We start from the raw sequence: 19488 nt of genomic DNA on the forward strand, positions 1-19488 counted from the left end.
CTCCTCTGTGTCGCTTTTTGATGATGTTTTCGCGTTCCTCCTCCCTGACACGTGTGTGTCGCACAAACTCGAGCTGAAGAGGGGAAACCACAACTAACTTCATCTTTTGGCACATTTTTTAGGTGCTGTTTGTTTTTACTGTATCGTCGACGGTTTTGTCAACTAAACCGTCAAGATGGTGAAACCAAAGTTCAAGGGGAAAAGCACGATTAATCCCTCGTCGTCCAGCAGTAACCCAGGTAAGTAAGCTAACTCTGTTAGCCGTACGGTTTGTTTATAGTTAGCGACTGACATTTACATTGAACGATGTGTTGGATTGTCAAACTTTATTTAAAAAAATAAGTAATGTTATACCACGAAACGTTTTGTGACTATACTAAAACCTGACACGTTGTTAAATACAATATATTTCAACTAAATTGTTTGTTTTTGTCAGATCGGGTCAAGACTGCTGGCGGAAATATGAGGGATCGTTCCACTATCAAGCGTTTGAATATGTACAGGCAAAAACAGAGATGGTAATTGACAGTTTTTTGTGTCTTTACTCGAGGGGTGTCATAAATGTTATGATTTATGTGCGTGTGTTGGATTTTTTTTTTTTTTTTTTTTTGCCAGTAACAAGAGAGGAAAAGTCATCAAACCCTTACAGTTCCAATCCACTGTGAATCCTGGGACAGTGGCCCGAGTCGAGCCCAACATCAAGTGGTTTAGTGAGTTCACTAACATGTATTCTGGTGTTTTAAGTTATGATTGTGTATATATGAAATGAATCAATATATTGTTTCCTAGTAAAAACATAATGAGATATTTATGACAATTATTTGTGATTCTGTACAAGGTTATTCGAAAAATAAGCACACTGGGGCTCACATGAGGGTTTCATTGAAAGCTATTGTATTGCAGTAAACACGCGGGTGATCAAGCAGTCGTCCCTGCAGAAGTTCCAAGACGAGATGAGCGCCGTGCAGAACAATCCGTATCGCTTCGTGATGAGACCTAGCAAAGTGCCCATGACGTTGTTGCACAGTCGGATTAAAGCGCACGTGAGTATTATCACTCAAAGGTCTCCTAATAACTTGACGGGAATGTCTTGGTACAAAAATATGGAGTATTGCATTAATTTTTGACAGGAAACTAATAATATCAAACTTACTGATGGCATATTTCAGTTAAATATTTCATTAGACGTACACTCATCGATAAAGATATTGGTAGCCATACATTCCATACATCTTAACAATTTAAAATCAGTGTTGTTTTTGGTAGCCCTTTAAATTTTCATACTTTTTTGTCATACTTTTGTCATTTCAAAATGCGTTAGTCAGTGTCTAGTTTTCATCAATACTAAAAAAAGGAGGGGGGAAAAAAGCGTTTAGTCTAGTTTTAGTTCACGAGTACCGTATTTTTCGGACTATAAGTCGCGTTTTTTTTTCATATTTTGGCTGGGGGTGCAACTTATACTCAGGAGCGACTTATGTGTGGAATTATTAACACATTATGATATAATTTCACATGTTATTTTGGTGTTTTGCAGTGACACTGATGGTTTTGTAAAGTTGTTAGCATGTTCTTATCCTTTAGTTATCTGAATAACTCTTTATAGCTATGGCCACGTTTGCGTTCTGCCTTTGGCACTGTATGTTCAATTGTATTATTGATTTTTTTAACTTGAAATGGATGCATTTAGTTTGTGGCGCTTTCACGCCCACGTGAGGGCGCACTCGCACTTGTTTACGTGAAGAGTGCTCACACGCCAGAAGAAGACGGACAGCTACGTAGCTCTGAGTGAGTGAGGGGCGAGTTAGCGAGAGAGAATAGACGGCTGCGAACCTACTTTCATTGTTTATGCTTTTAAATCATCTCTACAGAGGCAACACCTGCGTGTATCATCTTTTCTGTTGTTGTTGTGTGTTTTCCACCCGCGATCGGACACTTAGAGCCAGTTGTGTGGTTGTTTGAACGATGTGCTAATGATAGCGAACGCATGCTAACCTGTTACTTATTACTAATAGTACCTAATTATCATTTATTTACGTTGATGCGAACCTGTTTTCTATCGAGGACCAAATTGATTCAGCAAATTGTACGGACGTCCAGCATTGTTTTTTGGGAGTTCGCTGTATAGCCAGGACCGAGCCGTAACGTAGGATTTCGTTGTTCATACACTGTACACTGTACATTTATTTAGCATGTTGTTCTCTATTGTATTTTTATATTAAATTGCCTTTCAAGATGACATGTCTGTTCTATGTGTTGGATTTTATCAAGTAAATTTCCCCCCAAAATTCGACTTATAGTCCGGTGCGACTTGTATATGTTTTTTTTCTCTTCGTTGGGCATTTTATGGCTGGATCGACTTATACTCAGGAGCGACTTGTAGTCCGAAAAATACGGTAGTCAAAATGTTTTCAAGTTTAAAAGTTCAAAGGATTTATTCAGAAGGATTTGGGTTTAGGATTTAGGGACATCCTAACTCAAAAGAAAATTAAGAAATCATTTAAGGAAATAAATTTCAAAAATAAACGTTTCCAACAAATTTGAAAGAACACTTGCATATTAAACACTGTAAATGTTAGCAATCCTACTTTGAGACTAATGGGGAAAAATAAGACAACGTACCGTATTGGCCCGAATATAAGACGGTGTTTTTTGCGTTGAAATAACACTGAAAAAGAGGATCGTCTTGTATAAGCGGTCTAGACATTATACCCATTCACGACGCTAGATGGCGCCAGATATCATTGAAGCGATGTTCTGTCATGACAGATCTCAGCTACTCTTTTTATTTTAACTAGTTTGCATTATTTTATTGCAATGTTTTTCCTTATTCAGATTTGTTTCAAGACTACAGTTAGAGTTAGATTTCACTTTGATGGTTAATGCAGTTATTACAATTTTGTTGTTTGTCACACGTTGTGAACAAATGACGGCAACTAAGGCGCATTTTTGTTACGGTTATTTTGTTATCTCGTCAGCCGAAAACTCTTCCTGAAAAACTTTTCTCGTTATGTTGTTTTTAGCTCGTTATTGTCATCGTTGATGAAAACAATAATGCTTAAAATTTTATCGTAATGATTTTACTTCCTATCATAAATAAGCTCTACTGGTTCTTTTGGCAGAATTCCAAGGTGCACATTTTGGACACGGAGGGTTTCGAGACTACGTTTGGCCCCAAATCTCAAAGGAAGAGGCCAAGTCTTGTGGTCACCGACGTTAAAGACCTTTTGGACCAAGCTGAAGCTTCGGCCATGAGCTACAGTGCTGACAAGGACAAAGACCTGGTGATGGAAGACACAGGAGTACGGTAAGGATGCTGTTGCAGCCTTATCTTGCAAATCATTAAAATACTTTTTTTTTAATGGGCAACAGGGATGTCGCTCGTGAGGAGATTTTTAAAAAGGGGCAGTCCAAGAGAATTTGGGGAGAACTGTACAAGGTATAGATTTATTCAAATGTCATTGGTTAGTACAACCCCTAGCAAAAAGTATGGAATCACCAGTCCCGGATGAGCACTCACTCAGACATTTGATTATGTAGAACAAACTCTGATAAAAAGCTTGAAAAAAATATTTAATTAGTTCAAAAGTGCTACACTTTAGCATTCAGTAACACTAAAAGAAATGAATAAAAAACATTGTGGTGGTCAGTAAATGTTACTTTTTATAGAGCAAGTGCAAGGAAATAAATATAGAATCACTCCATTCTGAGGAAAAATATATGGTATCATGTGAAACAAAGAAAGAAATAACAATCAAAACACATCTCTAGTATTTAGTTGTATCGCGTCTGGCATTTATGACAGCTTGCAGTCTTTGAGGCATGGACAAACAGTATTCTTCATCAATTTGGTGCCAACTCTCTTCGATCTCAGTTGCCAGATCATCCTTGCAGGTCGGAGCCTTGCTGTGGACCTTTTTTTTTTTTCAATTTCCACCACAGGTTTTCAATAGACTTGAGATCTGGGCTATTTGCAGGCCATGACATCGACTGGATGAGTCTTTCTCCAAGGAATGTTTTTACAGTTTTAGCACTGTGATATGATGCATTGTCATCTTGGAAAATTATTTCATTATCCCCAAAAATATTTTCAATTGAAGGGATAAGAAAGCGGTCTAAAATTTCAATGTAAGCTTGTGGATTTTTTTAAGCTTTAACCACAGGCATCTCCCCAGTGCCTTTGCCTGACATGCAGCCCCATGTCATCAAGGACTGAGGGAATTTACGGTAGATGTTTTCTTTCTTTGTAAATCTCACTGGAACGGTACCAAACAAAAGTTCTAGCATCATCAACTTGTCCAATGCAGATTCTTGACTCATCACTGAAAATAACCTTCATCGAGTCATTCACAGTCAACGAGTGCCTCTCCTCAGCCCATTGCAGTCTTGTTCTTTTCTGTTTAAGTGTCAATGATGGTTTCCTTTTAGCTTTCCTGTATGAAAATCTCCATTTCCTTTGCACAGTTCTGTCTTATACCTTGACTCCAGCTGTCTCCCATTTCTTCATTTGTCTTGTTGTACATCTTCTGTTTTCAAGACATATGGCCTTTAGTTGTTTGTCATGGCGTTTGGATGTCTTCCTCAGTCTACCAGTGCGCTTAACTTTAACAACCTTGCCATGCTGTTTTTACTTGGTCCAGATTTTTGATACAGTTGATTAGGAGTGGGAACCTATTGGTACCTCACGATACGATTTGCGATACAAAGCTCACGATAACGATGATCTGACGATATGGCGATACAACGGTTGTCGATACATTGGTCAGGAAATCATTCTAGGATATTCTACAAATGACTAATAAACAGAAAAACAAGCTTCTGCTGTGAATTGGAATGAGTTTATCACTAGTAGACGTCCAATCCATTTGAACACTTCAAACTGATTGAACGTCTATGGGCAGTCGTGGCAGCCAAAGCCAGGCAATGAGGTAATTTTGGGCCATTAAAGGTCATTTACCTGTTCATTTTCAGTTACTTCCGATTGATTTTGGGGTATTTTATGGGTCTCTTCCTGTGTATTTTGAGTTACAGAACAGGAAGTGACCTGGGAATCACCCAAATGAATAGGCAGTGACTCAAACTAAACAGAAAATGACCTGTAAATGCCCTAAAATGAACAGCAAATGACCTGTAAATGCCCTGAAAATCAGACAGAATGACTGTGAATGCTCTGGTTTCGAATGAACGAATGTTCCCAGTCTAAACGGATTGGGCGTCGAGCGCCGTCAATGCAGCCTTAGCGTTAAAGGCCAAATGTGAAGTAAGGTTGGCCAACCATGTTTTTGAATAATATCAATGGCTAAACAATTATAAGCATATTTTCGTTATTTTTTTTTAATGCAACCCTTCCAGATTCTTTGTTTAACCCATAGTAACGCCCTTGACAACGAAAATGCTTTTCGTTTCGTCAATCTTCGGAATTGACGTCACACCGAGAACTGCGAGGGAAGTCAGCCATACACACAGTATTGTTGCATTGCTTCTCGGTAAGATGCCACGGCTGTGTGTGGCAATGTATTGTTCTCAATCTAAAGAAAAGTTGTATGAGTGGCTGAAGGATAGCAGAGCACGTAAATGGACATCTTTTGTTCGCACTAAGCGAATGAATTTCATGCTATCATCGAGTCGTGTTCTCTGCTACAAGGACTTCGAAGATGCCTGCTTCCTCAACCGGTCTGCTTATGGTCAAGGATTTGAAAAAACTAAGTGTGATTTTTGGATAGATGACTGATGACTTTGTCAAAGCAAAGCTGCCAACTGTTGTGGAACAGTGCTTAATTTGTAAATCATAAGGTGCCGGAACGCAAAGTACATATGACAGCGCAGGGATGACGGCATGTGGACAGGTCCCGGAACATATTGTAATAGCCCGAATAGGGAAATAGAGAGGAGAGGAGTGAATGATGGCTTCCTTCACTTTATTGTGGCAACAGTTAAATAACAAGAATAAAAGCGGACTGCTGCAACATGCGTCCGCCAACTTTGCTCTCACGCCGCACTCTTCTCCTCACTTCCCGCTACGTCACCACTCTGCTGTCAGATGGCCCCTTCACGGGCCCGTACACAGTTACGGACATTACATTATGCAGAAAATGGTGCTGAAAACAAAACGCAAATGCCCACTTGCCATGCTGTGGGACTTTCCTTTTTATCTTTCTTTTCTATGTGGTTTTCTGACTCGTTTTGAATGGTAAATGGTGTTATACTTATATAACCATCTTCCTTCTTTTTGAAAAAGACAGTAAATGTCTTTTTGGCATGTTGAAATACCGTTTGGCTTCTGGCTGCTTGCTCCCAAGATGCCGCAAATGTCAAGTTTTTTTTTATTTAAATGTCAGTAGTGTGATTTGTTGGTCCAGCTTCTCAGTGCACCATTATTATTTTATACTGTAATGTCGTAACTACGTGTAATATTCTGATATGTTTTTTGAGGTACCCTGAAGTGCACGAAACGTTACTCTTGTTTTGGTCACGTGACACAGGAGTGTGATAGAGAGGCACAGGCTCTATTGCTCCGCACAGCCTGCCGAGAGCCCCAAGCAGTGTTCGTACTGTTAGCTCCATGTGTTAATGAAGAAACAAAGTTGTCAGCACGTCGTGTGTTCGATACCTTTGTCAACAAAAAGCTCATAACAAGACACTATGCACGATCCGTTTAAGAGACGCTGGGACTGGAGAGCTGTGAGTAGTAGGAGGCGAGGGGGAGGTGAGCGAGAAGCAAAACTTTGCGGTCGAATGTGGCGGCAGTCCGCTATTATTTTGTTTTCTTATTGTTGCCACAATAAAGTGGAAAAAGCCATCAACGACTCATTTCCTTCTTTCCCCCCAACGTTTTTATAATATTATTTTATATGCACGAGAGCTGCCGGATCTGCCAAAATGAACATGAAGTCTGATTATTATTTTTTTTTAAACAATGTCATCAGATAGACAAAAATATAAAATCATGTGCAAACGCCTGCATCTTCAAATCATGAAAATAATAACAGCCTATATCTTATCAATCTTGTAATCTCGATGGGTCTTGTCTCCATTCCATGTCAGGTAGTCCAGGCACATTGTTTGCATCCTGATTAACGTCTGGCTAATACATGTTAGGTCCAACATAAAATTCCAAGCTCCTCTTCTTCCTCCAACTCTTCAAAAACTTGGATCTCCTCCCTTGCGCTCGATCTATCGCTTATATCGCTGTTTGAATCATTGTTTGAAGGGCTTTGTATGGCGGCCGTATGGAGCGCTGCCATCGCTGTTCTCTGTGTGATGTATCACTTCCGGGTTCGTCCCCTTTCAGGCTCGAACTTCAGAAACGCGATTATTTTGTCAAATATACAATGTATAAATTATTTTTTCATGCTTTATTTGTTGGACAATGTTTAATTACTTTAATTGTGACCCTATTTGGCATGTTATGAAATTCACATTTGGTCTTTAACTGAGACACTATTATGGTGGAAGATTTTGGTAGCAACTTGTTGGTTCATTTTTATTTTTTTTTTAAGACATTGACACCTTTTTAAAACGATATATCGATTCTTGGCAGGGGCATATCGATAAACTTTTGGGATACAAAGTATCACAATATATCACCATTTCGATATTTTGTCACACCCCTACAGCTGATTATGAACAGCCCACATCTTTGGGAACCATACGTGTAGCGTTACCTTCTTCAAGAAGTTTGGTAATCCTCTCCTTGGTCTCAAGAGACATCCGTCTTGTTGGAGCCATGATTCTTGTGAATCCACTTGGTCCAGCAGCCCTCCAAAGTGTGATAACTGCACTGTTTTTAACTGCTGACTAACGAGCAAATCAAATCTGAGATCGGGGCCCAATTAAGGAAAGGAAATTGACTGGGTGTGTGTGTATTTTTTTTACTCAAAATGAAGTGATTCCATATTTTTTTCTTCAGAATGGAGTGATTCTATATTTCCCTGCACGTTATAAAAGTAACATTTCCTGACCACCATGTTTTTTTATTCATTTTAGTGTTTCTGAATGTCAAGTATTTTTTTCAAGCTTTTTATCCGAGTTTGTTCTACATACCAGTAATAAAATTAGTGAGTGCTTGTCCGGGACTGTTGATTCCATACTTTTTGCTAGGGGTTGTACGTGATTTTGGAGTTCTCATTTTGAACTCATTCCACACTGCAGGTGATCGATTCATCTGACGTCGTCATCCAAGTTTTGGACGCCCGTGACCCCATGGGCACACGCTCAAAGAACATCGAGTCTTACATCAAGAAGGAGAAATCGTGGAAGCACTTGATCTTTGTGCTCAACAAATGTGACCTTATCCCTACTTGGGTCACTGTAAGACCTTGTTTGTTTCCCCTTAGCACATTCGAATTCGGTGTAGCTTGAATAAAATACTTTTTTTTTTTTTTGTTTAAACCAGAAACGCTGGGTGGCAGTGTTGTCCCAAGAGTACCCCACGCTGGCTTTCCACGCCAGTCTCACTAACTCGTTCGGTAAAGGCTCCCTCATTCAGCTCCTAAGACAGTTTGGCAAGGTAAACCCAACAAAAAAATCCTTCTTAAAGAAGTGAAGTAATGTGAACATTTGTTGTTTTTTTTCCCCTCTTGCAGCTCCACACGGACAAAAAACAAATCAGCGTGGGGTTCATTGGTTACCCAAACGTGGGTAAGAGCTCCGTCATCAACACGCTACGATCAAAGAAAGTCTGCAATGTGGCGCCCATTGCTGGAGAAACCAAGGTAGAGGTTTCTCATTTAAATGAGAGGGGTGGCAGTGAAAAATTATGCTGCAGTGCCATTGACTGGGATAGACATCCATTTCATTTCAAATCTGAGGACTCGCCGACAAGCCGTGAATGCTTATCACTAGGGGTCTTATCACTAGGGTGGGTGGAATGTTCATTCTAGTGCTGCAACAATTACTCGATTAACTGGAGTAATTCCATTAGAGAAAAGCTTCGAATCAAATTTTGCTGCCTCGAGTATTCATTTAATTAGAATGGCGTTGTAATGGTTTGTTTTGAAAGTGTTTGCATTTAGTTTTATTCATTTGGGTGGATCCACTGCCCTCTAGGGGCAACAATGAATATGACATAACTCATTTATCATGGTAGAATCCAGCTGCTCTCTGCGAAGACCCAACATACGTTTCTGTTTGACCTAATGTTTTTTTATGCATTCGTAATTTCTTTATAGGTATATTTAGCCGTTTCTTGTGGGATACGTGTTTGAACGATTTGTTAAGAGCATTTAAAAAAAAGTTAGCATTTTATAGCATTTAAGCTAGCAGACTTTTGCTATGCAAGTTAGCCAATTGTTATCTTGATGTACTTGTACCATTTGAGGTGAAACTCAGGTATTTTAATTTATTTTTAAATGAGAGTGTACTTCTGCATAATTTGAAGAAACACTCAGGATTTTTTAGCTTTTTATTCACATTTAATATTCTTTTGTAAATGCAATCTTAGCAAGCCTTTGTTTTGCATCTCTTAAAATTAGGGGTGCACGATATCCATTTCTTCTAAACCGATACCGATATCGATAACTTCCTGCTCCTCAAGGCCGATACTAATGCGATAACCGATAATATATATATTTATGATTTTTCAATGTATATTCACCTGAGTTTTTGAACACCTGCAGGTCAAAAATACTAGTGATTGATTCAGCTTAGATTTGCCTTTGACCGAACCAGAATTTTAATGATGACATGAACATTATTATAATGAACAAAACAAAGACAGTAACAAAACTTTACATACTGGAAAAACAGGAGTGGAAACAAACGCACAAATCCCAATCCGACACCGTGCCAAAAATATTATTAATAGGGCCGATAATATATTGTGTTATCGGATTTATTGGGATGACGTCATAATTCCTATTATCGGACCAATAATTATCGTGCACCTCTGCTTAAAATGTATTCTACTACGCATAAAATGTTTCTAATCCGATTACTCGATTATTCGAACTAACTAGTGGATAGATTAATTGAGTACTAAAATAATCGATAGCTGCAGCCCTAGTTCATTCGCTGCTGTCCCTCCCACTTTAAACAGATTGGAGTCTATGGCAGTCAGTGGCAGCCAATGCCAGGCAATGAGTTCATTTTATGGCATTTCACGTCATTTCCTGTTGATTTTCGGTCACTTCCTTTTACTTTCTGGGCTATTTACAGGTCACATCCTTTTCCTTTTGGGGGATTTACTAATCACATCCTATTAATTTTGGGTTACTGAAAAGTAACTCAAGAATTTCCCCAAATCCAGTAACTAAAAATCAACTTCTTCTTCTTTTGGTATCGGTGCCATTGACGGTGCTAGACGTCCAATCCAGTTAAAATTAATTTGATGTCTACCTCCATCAATGGCGGTCATTGAGCTAACGTACACACAATTCTAATGGAGGATTTTGGTCACAACCTGTTGGTTCTTTTTTCTATTTTTTTTTTTAAACAGTGACACCTTTTTTAAACTATATATCGTTTCTTGGTGGGAACATAGATAAACTTTGGGCTACGAAGCGTCACGATATATAACCTTTTCAGTGTATTGTGACACCCCTTGTATACATACAGGGGTTGGACAAAGTAATGGGAACCCCTTAAAAAATCAACATAAACTAATTTATTATGGTGTAGGTCCGCCTTTTGCAGCAATTACACAGTGTTTCCCACAGGATTTTAGGAGACTGGTGGGAGGCTCTCTGACCATAGGATTTTTCGAAACTGTGGTGGTGGGCTGCATCGGAGTTGGACAGCCACACCATGTCGTGCCACGGCGAATTTTTTTTTTTTTTCATTATTTTTTCCCCCCAAGAAGAACCATAACAAAGATATATTTGAAATATTTCATTAGCTAGGCTAATGTTATAGCTCTCAGCTACGGTACATGTATGTAAAATGCGTTGCTGATTACAGCTACGTTACCCTATGTAATAATGCGACTTTTTTTTCTCGTAGCAATAGTACGACTTACATCTCGTAGTGACTCAGGGTTGGCAACCCAAACTGTTGAAAGAGCCATATTTACTAGCTATATTAGCCTACTATAAAAATGAATAAGTTGGCTAGAAATACATAATTAGCCTTCATGATTAAATGTTTATTTTCCCTGCAGTGGATCCTATAGCGCACCACGTGACTACTCTGTTGTACGATGACACCACAAGTTTAACTTCATTACAATATTAATGAATTGAAAGAATGTTTGTATCATGTTTGTCCTCCTAGAAATCCTATTAAAACAAAAAATATATTTCCCTCCCCCATCTTTTTTCATTAAAAAAAAAAAAAAAAAAAGCTCCGAAGCAGCACTAAAGAGCCGCATGCGGGCCAAGAGCCGCGGGTTTCAGACCGCCGTCGTAGCCCTCCTTTTTCCTTTTTATTTGACCCTCATAAGTACTACATTACCACAACAATAACAGTCCTTCTGTCAACTGACCCATTTACAGGACTGGGGGAATTCTAATGGCCGTGTAAAGTTTTTCTTGATTCGGTGAGAAGGTGGATAGTTTTTTCCCCGTTGTTCGTGAACTAAATTTCCACACAAACGCACATCGAGGTACCATTAACTTAGCAAGGAGAGGTATGAGAGTCATTTTTCGAGTGTCCCAGAGCTCGCGAAATTGGGGGGGCGGGGGGGCGCATTTATCCAACTTTCGTCAGCCGTAATTGTCTGAAGTTGGCGCGTCGGTGTTGTGCCGAAAAATAGCCACTCCATGCGAAATGTCCCCCCGACGGGAGCGCCCACACGTCACTCGTACAAACAGCCTTTTCTTACCAATCGATGGACACGGAAACGACGTTCTTGTACCGTGAATATGTATCATTTTACTCTGCTTGAACTAATAAATACTTTACTGTGACCAACGCTCTGAAAATAGAGCAAGGCTTTATTTTGGGCCCCGCCTCTCTGCGCAAGTTCAATCAAAGTTTGCTTTCCGTCCAAGACGGCCGTCCACCGCTCACTTTCGCCGAAAAGTCCGATCCAAACTATTGTAATGCCCCGGATATGGGGAAGAAGGAGAGAAGTCTGTATTTGCTTACCCACTTGATTGTGGTAACAATAATAAAGAAAAACAATAACAAAATAACAGCGGGCTGCTACGACATGCGACCGCTATCTCTCGCTATCTCGCTCGTTCTCCCATTCTTCCTACTCGTTCCCCTTGCGTCTCTTAAATGAATAAATAAATAAATAAAATACTACTCTAAAATGCTGCTCTCACTCGCGCGGGTAGTAGAGTGGAGTGGGCTACAGCTGTGTAATCGGCTGACTGACGCATATGATTAGTATCTTTTTTTTTTTTTTTCCGGCGGGGGGGGGGGGGGGGCGCAAACGAGACTGTGGCGGCCCCAAACGAGACTGTGGCGGGCCGCCACAGTCTCTTTCATTGGTGGGAAACACTGATTACAGCCTCAATTCTCCAAACTATTGTTTAAAAAGGAATTTTGAACCATTGTTAAATTGGAATACACTTTAACTCTTTTAGAGATGATGGTGGTGGATATCCACGTCTTAATTGAATCTCTAAAACTGACCATAAATGCTCAATAATGTTGAGGTCTGGGGATTGTGCCGGCCTTACGAGATGCTCAACTTCATTAGAATGTTCCCCATACCATTCTTTAACAAATATGTTCAATGATTATGATGCCAAAACATTAGCTGTTTCCATTATTTTGTCCCACCCCTGTGTATATATTTGTCTACAGAAGAAAATTAGATTTTTAAAAAAAATTGTTTAACGACAGTATTTGTCCTCATTCCAGGTGTGGCAATACATTACTTTGATGAGACGGATCTTCCTCATTGATTGTCCCGGCGTTGTTTACCCGTCAGAGGACAGTGAAACTGATATTGTTCTCAAAGGAGTGGTATGTTTCACTTCGTTTTCCATCTTTTGTCTTTAAGTGTGTATGTGTGAAAAGATTCATGGCTTCAAATTTGCTAATTTTTTCTTCCTCCTCCGTCATGAAGGTTCAAGTAGAGAAGATCAAGGACCCAGAGGAACACATTCAAGCGGTGCTAGAACGGGCAAAGCCAGAATATATCCAGAAGACATACCGTATCCCCACGTGGAGCTCGGCAGAGGATTTCCTCGAGAAGTTGGCGTTTCGCTCCGGGAAACTTTTGAAGGTCAGAGAAGACTGATGGGAATGACACTAAAACTTTGGGGGAGTAATTTATAATTTGATTATTTTAGTATTTAGAGCAACACTCGGTAACTTTTCACCCTTCATGAAATATTTTCATCACATTTGTGATGATATATTGAGTGACAACTAGTTGAATGTAACCTCTTTTATATCTTGAGGGGGTCTTTATCGCTTTCACCAGCACTAATTAACTTTGAGGAGGGTGTCAGGAACCCTGCCACATAAAAAAACTACAAATGTGCTGACTACTGACGTATTCGGAAATGAAACGTTTCTTACTTTCAACATCGTCATATGCTATTGTTCTGCCACAATTGTATTCATTACCTCATTAATTTTCATCCTTCACACAGCCACTGAAAACAAATTTTGTTCAATCCATCTGAAGGTGACCAAGAGATCAGAATTTTACGACTCTGTGCGCTTGTCCTCATGGAAACGCAGTCTTCTTTAAGGCAAAACATTACCGCTTTTGTCAATCTGCATTGCTAAAATCGACCAAAACTGAAAAGTTACAATGTTGTTTTAAGTACTTTATGCATTCAATGTTTAGATTTTCTTAAAAGCTCTGTTATGGATGGTTGAAACAGTCTGTTAGAATTTGGAAGTAACTTAATTTTTAAAATATTAACTGTTTTTATTTTATGTATTATATTTTCTTTTGTAACCATTGTAACAGTTTTATTTTGAAAGTAATATTTTTAATATTTTCATAATTGTTTTCTGTGCATAAATCTATAATTTATTTGGCACATTTTGGGGGGAGTTTTTTTGCATTTTAGTTTTATAATTGGTTGTATTACAATACATTTTCAACCTTTCGCGCCGCCCATCTAATTTTAATTTTTTTCCCCCCTCCAAACATCTATGTTCGGGGTGATTCCATATTACTTTTTTTTTTCATAATAGAATGTTTAGATTTTTGGGGTATTTTTAAACAATTCATTTTTTTCAGAAATTTTGATATGTAATTATATTCTAAATATTTTTTTATTATTCCAGCATATGTAACATAATTTATTTTTTTATTTATTTACACATTTATTCAAAATAAATATATTTGAACATAAACATTTTAAATATTTATATATTCTTTTTTTTGTTTTGTTTGTTTTTTGATTAAATAAACTATTTGAGTATCAAGTTAACCGTTCAAAACATTAAATAAAATACTGAAGTCCCCATTCTGTATCAGCATCTTTAAATTACATTCAATAAATTTAATGTTGTGAATCAACCGTTAAAGTTGTTAAAATTGCTCCCGTTATTCCATAATTTCCTGTCTGTCTACTTTTGACATGTGAAAGTTTTAAAACTGTTTCATCATTTAAAGATGGATTCAAGTCAAGATTTTGCCGATTTAGGAGTCTTTTTAGATACAAAGTTAATTAGGTTTGCTTGGAAGGTTTGCTACAACAGCCTTCCAGAGAAGTCTACTGCTTTACGATGGCGGCTGTTTACTATCGCCGGCGAGTCTGTCATTTCACATCTAGTTCTTTATACATGTGATATCTACCGTAGCATTATATGGGCGAAGATAGTAGCGGCTGTCGGCCGCAGTCAGGTATTATTGTTTTTTTATCTAGCGGCATGAGTTGAGCCAGAGCCGTGAGTTGAGCATGATGTTTACACTCGGTCCATTCCTCATTGCGTCGCAAAGACCACCCTGAATGTGTTTTAGTTCCGCTTTACTTTGCATATTTCAATAATCGGAATTTGGATGTTTGGGAATTGTTCTCGATTCTTCCAGGGCCAAATCGCAAATAATCTAAGAATCAGAAATTTCGCACATTTCTATCTGTCAATATGGCAAATAAATTGTATTGTGCAGGGCGGTGAACCGGATCTACCTACAGTGTCCAAAATGGTGTTAAATGATTGGCAGCGCGGGCGTATACCTTTCTTTGTGAAACCTCCAGGGCCGGAAGGTGACCAAGAGGTAAACCATGTATAGATAGTATACTGAGTATGCCTTGTATGTACATATAAATTGTTATTTATATTTTTGTTCTCTATCAAAATAAGGAACCTTTGCCAGTAAAAGCTGCCCCAGCAGAGGTAGGCAGCTTGCAGGAAGGCCAAACAGAGGACACCGCCCTCGTCCCTGTCGCCAATGAAGATGAAGAGCAGCAGAAGCAGCAACAGAAGGAGCAACTCAACAAGATTTTGTCCAACGTACGGCAAAACTTCGGCAAGATCAACGTGGCGCCAGAGTTCAACGAGGAGGACCTAGTCCCTGTAGAGATGCCAGACTTGGACATCTCTGGCTCGGAAGACGAGGATGAAGAAGATGATGGAGGGGAAGAGGGGAGTGAGGTAGAGGAAGGTTTAAAGGAGGAGGAAGCGGTCGTTGAGGAGAATCCGGTCGCTGAAAAAAAGAACTCCAAGCAGGTGATACGTGAGCTGGATGAGAAGATCGCCAAGTATAAGCAGTTTCTGGACCGAGCCAAATCCAAACGCTTCTCTGCCATCAGGTCAGTGATGAGTGACTGTGATAGGCGTCCAATTTATGTGGTATTTATATTTCAAGAGGGTCCATGCTATCCCATCTTGTCCAGCTTGTCACTTTACAGACACACACACACTGTAGCTCATGTTATTTCATTTAATTGTGATAAAAATCAAATGAGTGGAAAATAATCTTTGCTTTTTTTGTTTAAATACAGGATACCTAAAGCTGATACAGACCAAGTGTTGAAAGGCATCAAACAGGCACAAACTAAAGGTAACTAACTCATTGTCACTATTTTTGTTTTCAAAAGACTAAATAAGAACATCAACTGAGACCACAGGGTAGCAGAGTGGTTGGCACGTCCACCTCACAGTTCTACAGTGGTGGGGGAAGTAATCACTTTTTTTATTTTTATTTTTTACTTTAGTAAAAGTACAGATACAGGAGCAAAAAAAATACTGCCGACGATATGTGTATGTAGCTAACGAGTGACATTGAGGAAGTACGGCAGCACTGCCCAGTGACTGACCGCCCAAAGTGCATTACGTCGTCAACAACAATATCGACCTGCTAGTTATCATAAACTAATGCCCCTTTCCCACTGAAACTAGTGGGTCAACGCGCGTTTTTCCCAAGCCGATGCAACCCACAAGTAATTGGCATTTGGCACCTTTCCCATTGACAAAAAAAAAAGCCGTGTCTTTTTTTTTTTTTCCACCCGTCTAACCCCACACCCCTCCTCAGCCGTGCGTAAGGTTACGTGACGTCAAGTGCGACCGAAGTCATTCAGTTCAAGGAAGTAAACAATGCAGAGCAACATGGAAGCCTCCTTTCCGTTTGTGTTCTCTGTTTTCATGCTTTTTACTGCCCTCAAAATGGTCGAAATGCAGCAAAGGATCAACACTCTGCTTGTGCTGAGGCAACGTATGCCACGTGAATTCTTCTTCTTCTACTAGCTTTGTTGTGAGCCTCGACCTAACTACGGTTGTGGGGCGTGTTAAATGGGAGGTGACTGGCACGTTGTTATGACGCATCACGTAAGAGCCTACATCACCACGTATATTAGGGTGTTGACTGTTGACCGGGTTTTGCTTTCACACTGCATGACGATCAGAGCCGAGGTGATTTTAACACGGGTCGCTTAGCGGGTTTATTGACACGGGTCGAGGCGGGTCGCTGCACCTTTCCCACTGCCACCAAAAGCCGTTTGTTAGTGGGTTGACATGGGTTTTTTTGGCCAGTGGGAAAGGGGTATAATTTTTGTAATTCTATAAAAACTAGGGCTGTCAAAATTATCGCGTTAACGCGCGGTAATTAATTTTTTAAATTAATCACGTTAAAATATTTGACGCAATTAACGTAAGTATTCTGCCTTTTGGTAAGTTTTACAGCAAGGTTTTTTGCGACATGGTTTATTGCTTTCTTGCCACTTCAATATGGCTGCACGACGTCTCGGGCTGACGCCTACGTTGTAATGTTGTGCTTATGTGATCCTTGGACAAGATTTATCCGTAAGTATGGTTGTTGTAAAGAATGTACATATTATGTTAGTAAGCGAAATGTTATATTTTTTTGTATGAGACACTTTTTGTTTATGTTTAGTGAACCTGTATAGCGTGCTAAGCTAACGTTGTTGCTAATGCAATGCTTGTGTACTTTTTTTTTTGTAGTTTCACTACGGTCTAAAGAGGACAGTGGTTTGAGGCTATTTTATTAATAAATCAGATGAAAAAGGAAGAAGTCTGATTATTAAGGCGTCGTTAACTAGCTGTCTAGCTTTGGAAAAAGTAGACGCTTCGGAGTGAGGACAGCATAGACAGATTTAAATGACGGTAGAGTGAAATGCCCACTACAGTCCTTATGTACCGTATGTTGAATGTATATATCCATCTTGTGTCTTATCTTTCCATTCCAACAAATTATTTTACAGAATATATATATAATTTACAGAAAAATATGACATATTTTATAGATGGTTTGAATTGCGATTAATTGCGATTAATTACGATTAATTAATTTTTAAGCTGTAATTAACTCGATTAAAAATTTTAATCGTTTGACAGCCCTAATAAAAACGAAAAGATTGAGGAGTTTGAATATCAGATTATTATAACTCACACTCACGTGTATCTTTCTTTCTGTCCACGGTTCCCTTTAAACACAAATATACAGACAGTCAAAAGAACTTACTGACGGAATACATAACCTCCTCCTTGAAGTAATCTTTCTTAGAATTCACTAATATTACGCTGCCTCCCTCTAGTGGCGCCTAAAATAATCTCTGCCTCTTTTTCAAGATTGGTTGTGTTTAACTTCTTACTTGCAAAACATTTGTATTAAATATTTGAGAACTGTTTGTTTTCAACATTTAGGTTCAATTTTAAGGTTTTATGTACAATTCGTGTTATTTAAATCCATTTTTTTTTCTCCCAGCGGCCACACAGAAAAACAGAAAGAGGAAAGCCGATGATGATGAGGAGGACGAAGCTGCCCAACAACCTAAACTGTCGTCCAAAGAGGCAAGAAAACGGCACATCCCCATCTACATTTTCATTTAGTTTAACTCATTGGCTGCTATTCACTGCGTTAGACGTCCAGTCAGTCTATTATCGTCAATAGTACTGAAAGAGCTAAGAGTGTATAAAACAGTGAAGAAAATAAGTATTTGAACACCCTGTTATTTTGCAAGTTCTCCCACTTAGAAATCATGGAGGAGTCCGAAATTTTCATTGTAGGAGCATGTCCACTGTGAGAGAGATAATCTAAAAAGAAAAATCCAGAAATGACAATGTATGATTTTTTAAAAAATGATTTGTTTGTGTGAACAGCTGCAATTAAGTATTTGAACATCTGAGAAAAAGAATATTAATATTTGGTACAGTAGCCTTTGTTTGCAATTACAGAGGTCAAACGTTTCCTTTAGTTTTTCACCAAGTTTGCACACACTGCGGGAGGGATCTTGACCCCCCCATCAGTCAGGTTTGTGGGCTGTTGCTGAGAAACAACCTTTGGAGGAAGCTAAAACTCCTTTTCTATTGGGTTTAGGTCTGGAGACCGGCTAGGCCCTGCTAGAACCTTGTTATTCATCTTACAGAGCCACTCCTTGATTTTTCTGGCTGTGTGCTTCGGGTTATTGTCATGTTGGAAGACCCAGGCACGACCCATCTTTAATGCTCTGACAGAAGGAAGGATGTTGTTCCCCAAAATCTCACAATACAGAGCCCCAATCATCCTTTCTTTAATGCAGTGCACTCGTCCTGTCCCATGCACAGAAAAACACCCCTAAAGCATGATGCTCCCACACCCATGCTTCACAGTAGGGATGGTGTTCTTGAGATGGTACTCATCATTCTTTTTCCTCCAAATCTGGTTATTGGAATTATGACCATAAAGGTCTATTTTACTCTCATCTGACCACAAAACTTGCTCCAACAACTCCTCTGCATCATCGAAAATGGTCATAGGCAAACTTAAGACGTCCCTTGACATATGCTGGTTTAAGCAGGGGAACCTTCCGTGCCACGCATGATTTCAAACCTTGACGTCTTGGTGTATTACAAACAGTTACCTTGGAAACGGTGGCCTTAGCTCTTTTCAGGGCATTGACCAACGCCTGCCGTGAAGCTCTGGGCTGATTCCTCACCTTTCTTAAGATCATTGAGACCCTCTGAGGTGATATCTTACATGGGGCTCCACTCCGATTGAGATTGACCTTCATGTTTAGCTTCTTCTATTTTCTAATGATTGCTCCAACAGTGGAATTTTTTCACCAAGCTGCTTGGCAATTGCTCCGTAGCCCTTTCCAGCCTTGTGGAGCTTAACAATTCTGTCTCTGGTGTCTTTGGACAGCTCTTTGGTCTTGACCATGTTACAGTTTGAGTCTTACGTGTTGTATGGGGTGG

At 39.3% G+C, this 19488-nt stretch overlaps 1 protein-coding gene across 1 annotated transcript in view; it reads left to right on the plus strand.

Moving 5' to 3' along the window:
• Window positions 1–19488, plus strand: part of gnl2 (G protein nucleolar 2) — a 22585-nt gene continuing 3097 nt past the window's right edge. The window contains exons 1-15 of the mRNA XM_057834926.1: window positions 1–239; window positions 437–518; window positions 616–710; window positions 904–1043; window positions 3120–3304; window positions 3370–3436; window positions 8149–8307; window positions 8393–8506; window positions 8583–8711; window positions 12748–12852; window positions 12956–13114; window positions 14966–15073; window positions 15160–15608; window positions 15801–15859; window positions 18020–18105. Of these exons, the coding sequence (XP_057690909.1) occupies window positions 176–239; window positions 437–518; window positions 616–710; window positions 904–1043; window positions 3120–3304; window positions 3370–3436; window positions 8149–8307; window positions 8393–8506; window positions 8583–8711; window positions 12748–12852; window positions 12956–13114; window positions 14966–15073; window positions 15160–15608; window positions 15801–15859; window positions 18020–18105 (2001 nt within the window). The 5' untranslated portion in view covers window positions 1–175. The remainder of the gene's footprint in view (window positions 240–436; window positions 519–615; window positions 711–903; window positions 1044–3119; window positions 3305–3369; window positions 3437–8148; window positions 8308–8392; window positions 8507–8582; window positions 8712–12747; window positions 12853–12955; window positions 13115–14965; window positions 15074–15159; window positions 15609–15800; window positions 15860–18019; window positions 18106–19488) is intronic.

The sequence above is a fragment of the Corythoichthys intestinalis genome, chromosome 4, assembly GCF_030265065.1.
Source record: "Corythoichthys intestinalis isolate RoL2023-P3 chromosome 4, ASM3026506v1, whole genome shotgun sequence".
Taxonomy (NCBI): Eukaryota; Metazoa; Chordata; class Actinopteri; order Syngnathiformes; family Syngnathidae; genus Corythoichthys; species Corythoichthys intestinalis.